Source organism: Ornithorhynchus anatinus, chromosome 10 (genome assembly GCF_004115215.2).
Source record: "Ornithorhynchus anatinus isolate Pmale09 chromosome 10, mOrnAna1.pri.v4, whole genome shotgun sequence".
NCBI lineage: Eukaryota > Metazoa > Chordata > Mammalia > Monotremata > Ornithorhynchidae > Ornithorhynchus > Ornithorhynchus anatinus.
The window spans coordinates 57,625,673-57,635,582 of NC_041737.1; the positions used below are offsets into that span (position 1 = coordinate 57,625,673).

General features: G+C 56.7%; 1 protein-coding gene across 1 annotated transcript; it reads left to right on the plus strand.

Annotated features, from left to right (window-relative positions):
* The first annotated feature begins 7,105 nt into the window (after positions 1 to 7,105).
* Positions 7,106 to 8,837, plus strand: HOXC12 (homeobox C12). Its single transcript, XM_029074093.2, has 2 exons — positions 7,106 to 7,727; positions 8,599 to 8,837. Exons 1-2 carry the CDS (start codon positions 7,106 to 7,108, stop codon positions 8,835 to 8,837), a joined length of 861 nt encoding a protein of 286 aa, XP_028929926.1.
* Positions 8,838 to 9,910: the final 1,073 nt, after the last annotated feature.

Genomic DNA, 9,910 nt, shown 5'->3' on the forward strand with positions numbered 1-9,910 from the left:
AACCGAGACCCCCAGCGTTTCTGGCTCCCCGCTTCCCCACCTGGTCCCTGGAGTTCTGGAATTCCGGTTCCAGCTACAGCTCAGGTCGGATTGGACGGCTGGACTGTGTGTGCGTGTGTGTGTGTGTGAAGTTTTGTGTGAGTGTCTGTGTCGAGGGACCAGAAGGCCGAGCCGACAAGCGGATCCCTGCGCCCCTCCCCAAACGAGGGCCTGGGCTCTCCCCAGAGAAAGGGCTCCTGCTGTCCCACTATTTGTGGAGGAGAGTAAGAAAGGGAGAGGGAATCCGAGACCCTTCCCCACTAAACAACCCCCTCTCTCTGGAAAAATCCGGACTCCCCTCAAAACGTCTCTCCACCAACCCCAACCCAAAGGAAAATCAAGCAGCGAAGTTCAGACAGATGTTGTGGCTAGGGGCCGGAGCTGTTGACCACAACATCTGGGCGGATGGAGGGTCTTTGAAAGGGGGGGAGGGCGGGGACTGGGCAAGGGGTGGGGGAGGTTGGAGTGAGGAATTGGAGGGGGGGCGGGAGTAGCGATAAGCTAAACGACCAACCACCGCGGTTTCCTCTGTAGCCTTGACCGTGACAAGTTCGGCCCTTTGTGACCTTGGACATCACGGGGGGCGGGGAGGGGGGAGGGCGGAAAAGCGCGGGGGGGGGCGAAGGCCTTGATCTTCCGGTTGCCATTGAGCCGGGAGGGTCGATTCACCCCCCCGCATCCTCTGCCCCTACTGCGGCCGCCTCTGTTTACTGATAGAGAGGTGTTGGCCTAAGTCTAGACAGAATAGCTATTAACCCTCATAAAACGCGGCAGCGAAACTGCCCCCCATCTCCTCGCTCGCTATTCTCCGGCTTCCACCCCGGTTTTCAAATTAAGGGGTAGAGGGCGGAGGGGATGAGGAGAGGAAGAAAAAATCCGAAGCCGTTCCATCTCCTCCCCTCCGGGCCTCGCTCCCAACCCATCCAACCCTAGACACCCGATCTTCACACCAGGTAAGTTCGCGGCGCGTAATATACGAGGTCCGCACCCCCATATTTAGTAGTCAAAAGCAGCGATAGGGCGAGTTCGTTCCCCTCTTCAACTCCACTCCCTTCCCCCGAAACTGAAGGTAGATTTTTCTTTGGATGAACGAGCCGAGAGATAGCCCTCCTTTTTAGGGAGGGTCTGGTGACCTTGAGGGGGTGTCTGATCGGTGGGGGAGGCGGTGAGGAAGCAGGCTTCGTGGTCTGGGGGGGGGGGGGGGGCTGAGGGCCCCCCCAATTTCCCTGAGAATAATGAGGGTTGAGGGCTGAGGGGTGTTTTCTCTTGACAGGATGGGTATCTGAGGGGGCTGCGGAATGGGGGGGGCTCCCCAAATATTCTGGGCCAGCTCAGCGGGAGTCTGATGATGGCTGCGGGCGGGTGTAAGGGTGTGGAAAGAGGGTTGGGGGTGGGGGCTCTGAGCCCTCCCCTTTCCCCCCCAACCGCCCCCACCCCGGGATCCTGGAGTCTGGGGCGGCGACTCCCGGGCGTTCGGTAGGCGGAGGATAGCCTCTGCTGGCGGCGGAGGGGAATGTGGAAGCCGAGCGCGCCCCGGGACGGGCGGGCGGGCATCGTACCGAGCCTGCGCCATGGGCTGGAGGATTCCTCCTCCCCGAACCCCGGAACCGGCCCAAGATCTTCGCCTCTCAGCTGTAGCGGGGGGCTCCCCTCTAGGCCCACGCTTCTCGGCCCGGAGGGGGCTCCTCCTTTTGCCGAACCCCAATTTCGATCCCCTCCTTTCCCCGCAAAACTTTGGGGCGCCGGCGGGTGGGTGTGCATAACATTACAGGCTGCAGCGGGAGCCTAAGCGCCCAAATGCAGGCCCCTTTTTAAAGCCCCTGGTAGATTTCGGTTCCCCCTCCTCACTTCGGCCCTCCTCGCCACGCTCCCCACTAGTTTCCCTTCAGGCCCAGATGAATTGCAGGAAATAAAATGAAACGGGTCGAAGGTGGGGACCGTTCTGGCCCGCAGTTCTCCCTCCATCCACTCCGGTCCCCGGACGTCAGGGATCCGGGTGGGACCCGGGTTTCCATGGTTCTGGGGTGGGCTGGGGCTGGGGAAACACGGAGGGGGTCGATCGTGGTTTCCCAGTTCCATCTGGGAGTCGTGAAGGGGCCCTGGAGGGGGACGAACCCAGCAAACCGGTCCCCTCTCCCCCACGCCTGCCCCCGCTTCACGCCCTCGGAGCTAAATTCCCTCCTCCCTCCTCCTCTCCAAGATAAAGCGAGTTTGATCGAGGTCAGGGAGTTTGAGTGAAGCCTGGGCGGGGGTGGCTAGGAGGGTCTTCCGGGGATCCCTAGCCACCTCCCTCCCCATCTCTCCACGCAGCCAACCCCCTTTCCCAATCCCGGGAATCGCGGCGACAGACTCGCTTTGCATACGGCCCCGATCGGGTTTTTGCAAACTAGACAGTGACCTTGAACCGTCTCCTCGCCAACTCTCCCCTCCTCCCCCCGCGACAAAGAAAACAACGATCAGTCAAGCCTCGGCCGCAACTACAGGAAGCCAACCCGGGAAAGTGCTCCGAGCGGCCCCCGGACCGAACCTAGGTACAGACCGTCCCACTTCCCACCCACAAACACCCTTCCGGTACTTCCGCTCTTCCCGCTCAGTGACACCGGAATATCCGCGCCGTCTGATGAGGGGGTGAGACTCTGTGAGTGTGTGTGTGTGTGCATGTGTGTGTTTGATCCCGCTCGTGTGTACATGTGAGACTGTGTGTGTGTGTGCGCGCGCTCGCGCGAGTGGATGTGTGGGTGACCGTGTGTACATGAGCTTGTGGGTGAATGTGCACGTGCCTGAACGTATGTATGTCTATACGAGGGTCTGTGTGTGTTATTGTGTGGTGTGTGTGAGTGTAGGGGAGGTGCACCCATATGTACGGAGAGACGGGCTGTTTCCACTGTGGAACTGAGGCTCCTTTTCTCAGCCTAGCCTCTTCCGAGCCCACCTTCCGGGTAGATTGGGTAATCGGGTAGAGGAGACACGGTGGAGTATAGGTAGCTGTGATATATTGTAGGCTTCATTACACAATGCAACTCGCATTTCTCTTGCAGATGGTATTCTTCGGTAGGGGTGACATTTCACTGTAGATCTGATTCTACGGTTTAGACTCTACTTTTTGGAGTAGATTGTATTATAAGTTAGAGACTATGTTACATGGTATGCGTCGTATTATATGGTAGAGATGGCTATATGGTATACTTTATAGTACGCTATTAAATTGTTATATATGGCTTGGATTGTATTAAACGGCATTTATTATATTACATAGTTTAAATGGTATTATATGGTTTGAGTTATAGTACATTTTTATGCTATTAAATACATTACATAGATTATGGCATATGGTTTAGATTTCAATGTATGGTAGGGGTTATATTTTCATATGATTACTATGGCTATATAGGTGATGTAGGGTGGTATAGATTGCGATATTCAGTCTAGGTTATGTAAAATGGTCTAGCTTGTAGGATACAGCAAAAGTTAGATTATACTGTTATGTGATTCTATCTGGTTGTGTAACAAATAGGGTGTGGTATAGGTTACACTACAGTGAATACTGGCTATTGACACATATTATCTCCCCCTTGCTCTCGCCTTCACACACACACATATATGAATACAAGAACGTCTACCTATCTATAGATATCTATAGATATAGATACATATGCCCTGTCGGAGCAGCTGAACCTTGGGAAGGGGCCACTTCGGCATCTCTTTGGCTCCGACCCATCGGTTTTAATTAATCAAGAAGTTAATTAACGAGGCTGCGATTTCCAGCTGTTGGCCACGGCGGCGACGAGGCGCGGTAGGGTTGGGGGCGGATTTTGGTGGGGAGGAATGTGCCGCGTTTTCGCTCGATGCGCTGACCCGTCCGGCCTGCCCGGGCCTGGGCACGCCATCCTAGGCTGGAAGCCACCGCGGCGCTCTAACCGGGGTTTCTCCGGGCGTGGGGGCAGGGGGGGATCGCGGCTGCGGCAGAGACGGCTGGAGGTATGTCTCACCCGTGGTCGGTGGACGCTTTTGCAAGCGGAGGGGATTGTGTGTGTGTGTGTGTGTGCGCGCGCGCTGTTGTTTGGGCGCGTGTTGTGAGGTTAATTTTGGTTTTAGATTTCGGTGGAATCCTTCGGCGGGGCCGTTGCGGTCCCAGCCAGGAGCGAAGCTAAAAGCCCGGAGGAACTGGGCGGCGGCGGACCCAAAGGGCAAGCAGCGAGGTGCCGAGAGAGGGAAGGGGGCTAGGCTCCAGGGGCAGAGGGAGAGAATCCTAATATTCCCCCCTAACCTGCTTCAAAAAAGGGAAAGGCGGAAGGGAGTTGGGGTGAAGGGGTGCCCCTTTGGGGAAGAAGAATTTGTCCCTTTGTCGCTCTCCTGCTCTTTGCCCGCTTTTTCCGGCAGCTTCGGGGAGGCAGGAGACACACACCACCCCCTCCATCTGTCTCCTCGCTCATCTCCCCATCCTATTTTCTCCTCCATCTCCTCCCTTCCAGATCCCCGCTCCATCGCCTCTCCTAGATATATTAACACCCCCCCCCCACACACGTATCCATCGACCTCTCTCCTCTGGGCAAGTCCCCGTCCCCATGCACTCAACCCAGAAAGACCAAAGGCAGAGGAAAGTGTGTGTGTGATTATGTACTGGGGTTGGGGTAGCGGTTTCTGCTAAAAACAGCGACTCCCTTTGAAGCTCCCTCTTTCTCCCCTTCAAATGAACTCAGTCCACACGGGACATTTTCTCGAGAGGTGGACTGGAGGAGATGGGAGACGGAAAGAAAGAAAGACGGAAAGAATGGAGTTGGAACCCTAAAAGCGGTGGAGAGGAAAATAAAGGAGGAGACACCCCCCCCAAAAAAAGAAAAATCAGAAAAATACTCCGGATAGCGCGGCGAAATCCCTTCACAATAGAGTCAACACCAAGAACCGAATGAGAGTATTCATTAAAACGTTAGTGGGTTCTTATCTGGATCATTGTGGGGGGCGGGGGAGGGCACAGGGGCTGACGACCCCTCTCCTCCCCAGGCCGGGAGACGAAACTATTTCCCCCATTGCCAGAAACCGACATTATCCAGTTTCGCCTCCCTGTCCCCGCGGCTGTGGATTTGCCTGAAGGGGTTGAGGGGTGGGGGATCTCCCGACTCCAGAACATCTTCCCCTTCTCACTTTCCCTCCCCTAACTGGTTTGGGGTTGGGGGGGGGGGGGTGAGCGCCCAAGGGGAGGGAGCGGAAAAGGGGTCAAAGGGAAGAAAGGAAAATTGTGATGGTGGGGAGCTTTGGGGATTTTTTTTTGTTTGCTTTTAGGGAGTGTAGAAGAAAAGTGAACAGATGTGTGAGTGTGTGACAGTGTGTGAGGGTGTGTTTGTGTGCGTGTGTGTGAGGGTATGTGTGTGTAGCTGGGAGGGGTGTGCAGTCTCGACTCTCCCAGGGAGAAACGGAATCCGAGGAATTTTGGTCAACTCTCTGGGGCGTCCGGTTAGCCCAGAAAGGGTGGGAAAATGTCTGTCCGCATGCTTTGCACGGGCATCCTCCTATATCTGTCTGTCCGCAGACCCATCGAATCTTTGTGGGCGATGCATCGCTCAGCTGATTGAGCTATCTCTTAAGGGTTTAAAAACATCTCCTAAGGACCTAAGGATTTACTGACCGGCTTCTCTGCACTAGGAAGCTGGGAGTTATCTCTCTGTTTCTGTGTCTCTCCCTGTCCCTCTCTCTTCCTCTCTCCCTCCCTCTCGGTTTCTCCTTCCGTCCGTCGGCCTTCCTAGCTGTCTATTTACCCAGAAAATTATTTACCTTTCTCAGCAGTGTCGGCAGATTTAGCGATTCTCCCGCTGTAAGGTGCTTAAATTTAAATTTAGACATTTCGATGGAATGTTTCCTGGTCTTTTAAACAAACGGAAAGGAGTGATCTGGTAGGTTTTCCACCGTCGTCACTCCCCCACGCTGCCCTGCTTCCAGCCTCCGCCCCGCAACCTGGAGTCCTCCGCCAACACTGGGATGGACTGGATGGTTTTTTTCTGGGTCGCGGCTTCCCCCGAGGGTCCCAAGCATGTAGCTTCGGTTCCTCGTTCCAGACCGCGAATCTGTTCTGCCCGGATCACTCCCTCTCCCTTCGGCCTTGCGTTCCTCCCCAGAGCCGGGCCCCCGACTTTCTCCCTCCCGCCCGGGGGAGCGCCCCCGTTTTGTTTTTTTTTTGTTTTGTTTTTTTGGAGAAGAAATTCCAGGAAGAAGATAGCTAGCGGGCCCGGCTCCTTTCCTTCTGACAGTGGGACTTTCTTTCAACTGAATGAAGACCTTGGGGGAGAGCCCAGAGAGAAGCCAGACCCCCCCACACACACAAACCGCCCTCACCCCCCGCAGGAAAAAAAGGGGGTACTGGCGATACCTGGAGGGAGAGGCAGCCGGAGAAAGCGCTGTGGCTCGAGAGTCCCGAATCCAAAAGTAGTCACGCAAACCGGTTTCCACCTCACCCGCCCCCTGCCCCCCCTCCTGTAAATAAACCCCTGTAGCCAGCGGGCTCATCCGTCTCCTTAAAGAGCCAGTAAACTTTATATGACACGATATCTAATAGTAATTTATTGGGGAGATATTGTAAATTCCAACGGTTTTAGTTAATAAAGGAGCTAATTAAAGAACGGCAGACAGCGCTCGCCCAGCTGTCGGCATCGAGGCGCACACATCTGGGGCGGGGGGAGAGATGCTGGGGTGCGTGATTCGCGTGTGTATGTGTGTGCGTGTGTGACCTTTATTAGTATTTTTAAACCCCGTCGCTCCTTGCGTTATAAAACGTTTTATGATTTTTTTTTAGTCCCCCAAAAAGATTCATAAACCATCTCCCCTTGTCTCTCAATCCTGGGGGGAGGGGTTGGGGACGACGGTGGGTCTCTCATAGTCCACGGTGGATTGGGGGGGGCTTTCGACACTCCCCCCCCCCCCAAGTCTTGTCCTTCGCGCTCCTCCTCCTCCTCCTCCTCCTCAGGAGGAGGGGGGGCACGTGTCCTCCCCACAGCCAATGGCAAGCAGCTGCAGGTTTAACTATCTTTAATGTCAGCGAGCACTAAAGTAGAAGCGTCGGTCGGGCCCGGCGGAGATGGGCGAACACAATCTCCTGAACCCTGGGTTCGTGGGGCCGCTGGTCAATATCCACACGGGCGACACCTTCTATTTCCCCAACTTCCGCGCCTCGGGGGCACAGTTGCCCGGGCTTCCTTCGCTGCCCTACCCGCGGCGGGACAATGTGTGTTCGCTGCCCTGGGCGTCAGGGGAGCCCTGCAATGCCTACCCGCAGCCCTACCTCGGCGGCCCCGTGTCGCTCAGCCCTCCTTTCGGCCGGACGTGCGAGCTGGCCCGAGTCGACGACACCAAGTGCTACTATCGCGACGCGTGCTCCGAGCCGGGGGCCGGGCTCAAGCGGGAGGAGCGGGGCCGGGACACGGGGCTGATGACCCTGGAGCCGTCGGGGGCCGCGGCCCCGGCCATGGCCTTCGCCGGCGGCAAGTACGATTACAGCGCGGCGGCGGCGGCGGCGGTGGGGCCGGGGGTCGACGGTTCCGCCCCGCACGACCCCGCGTCCTGTCAGTCCCTCGAGTCCGACTCCGGCTCGTCTCTACTCAACGAAGGCGGCAAAGGAGGCGGCGGCGGAGGAGGAGGAGGCGGCGACGCGGGGGCCCTCGGGTCCCCCATCAACCAGGGCCACGGTCTCTCGGCCAGCGGTAAGCCCACCCCTCTCGGGGGGCTGGGGCCGGGGCTGTCGCGACATGGGGCTCCGCACCTCCCCCCCATCCCCATCCCCCTCCCACCCACCGCTGGTCCCTTTCGGTCCCGCCACTCGGTGATGTGCGCCCGGACCGCTAGGGGAAGCAGCGCGTTGGGCGAACGGACCGTCGCTTTCCCAAAGAAAAGGGGTGGGGGCGGAGGGGGAAGCCCCTATAAACCTGGAAATCTCCCCTTCCCCACCCCCGCTCCCCTCCCGGAAAAGGGAGGGAGAGACTCGCCGGCCGGGGGCAGAGAAGAGAGTGTGGACGTCGTGAGTGGGAGCGGGCAACTTCAGGATGGAGGGTGGGGTGGGCATATGGGGGGGTGGGCGAGAACCTGTCGTTCTCCCTCAGGGGTCGACTCCTTTTTCCATTCTCGGAAGCCCTTATAACACCTCCTCCCTCCAATAATAATAATAATAATAATAAATGAAATTAAAGCCACCATCACCGCCAACAACACTTATTTCCTCATTGGTCCATGTCCGAGATCGCTGCCCCGCCTGGTCCGGTCAGAGTAGGGGTCCTCCTTGGGACTGGAGGCGTCTGGGAAAGAAGAGGACAAACGTCAGGGGATGAGAGGAGGGGGATTAGGAAAAGAAGAGAATGGGGAGGAGAAGGAGAGAAGGGGATGGGGGAAAGAAGACGGGAGTGGGGAGAGGGGAGGGAGGCGGAAAGAGGAGGTGGGGAACAGGAGGAAAGATGTGGGGAACAAATCCGGAAGAGAGAACGTCAGGATCGGGCCTTCTCTTTCACTTTACTCACTTTTTCTTTTAATCGATAACTCGCCCCCTCTCCTCTGCCCCCCGCCTCCCCTATCCCGCCTCAGGCACTCCCTGGTACCCGCTTCACACGAGGTCGAGGAAGAAGCGCAAACCTTACTCGAAGCTGCAGCTGGCCGAGCTGGAAGGCGAATTTCTGGTGAACGAGTTTATAACGCGTCAGAGGAGACGGGAGCTCTCGGACCGATTGAACCTTAGTGATCAGCAAGTGAAGATCTGGTTTCAGAACCGCAGGATGAAAAAGAAAAGACTTCTCCTCCGAGAGCAAGCCCTCTCCTTCTTCTAGACTCAACCCCTACCCGTAACGACCCTAAATAATAATCATAATCATAATCGAAAAAGGCTCCATCTGCCGCCGCCCCGCCCGCGTAAGACAGTGCCGCCCGCATACACGGCGGGCCCGACTCCAACGGGGTGTTTGTGTCTGTTCTGGTAATCGGTCCCTTAAAAAAAAAAGTTAGGATCCTACCAACCCCCAACACAACTCCAGCTGCAAGAGAGACAGAGAGAGAGAGAGAGAAAGAGTGAGAGATAAATGGAACCCGGACCTGCTAGGGAACGATAAGTAAAACAAAACACCTTTGGGTTTCTGTGGGATTTGGGATGGAGACGGGAGAGGGAAGGGAGGGGTCTTTCGGGGCTGCCTTCGCGGGCAGCTAGAGGGTAAGGGTGTGTCTTTCCCCCCTTCCTTTCTTTCTCCCTTCTCCCCTTTCTCCTTTTTCCCCTCCCCGGATACCTCACTTCCCCATACCCCGCTCCACCCTCAGTCCTTGAAGTTCTTCTGCGGTGAGGGAGGGGGATATTGAAAGGCAAGAGGTATAGGGGCTTCCAAGCCGGTCCTCATGTGCAAGGAGGGAGGAGAAGGAGGTTGGCGGGCGGGGGAGTAGAGGGCGAAGGTAAGAAACAGACGGAAGAGGGACAGTTGAGGACTCGAGACTTGCTAGTTTTCCCGAGTCGGTGGAGAGGGTCAGCTCGGACCCACAGCCAAACCCGTATAAGGGGGCCTTTCCTTTTCACGCCGGAGATCCGAGCCGGATCCCTCCGTGGCGCCGTGCGGACTGGGGAGGAAGAAGGGCTCGGAAGAGGGGAAAGTCACTTCGGAGGAGGCGATCGACCAGTCCAAGTTGAGGGAACAGTTGGGTGCTTTTTATTTTTTTTTTTAACCTTCGGGGGCCTTTTGGAAGAGAAGGAAAAGGCAGCAGGGAGCTTCCTTCCCTCTCCTTCGGACCGAGACGCGTTATATGGAGGAAGCAGCCTCAACCCATATAACACACCAAACGTCCAGCGCCCCCACCCCCCAATAACAGGTGTGCTGCTCATAAAGTCTTTATGGGGCCCCTCTAGAAGAGGAGGCAGGAA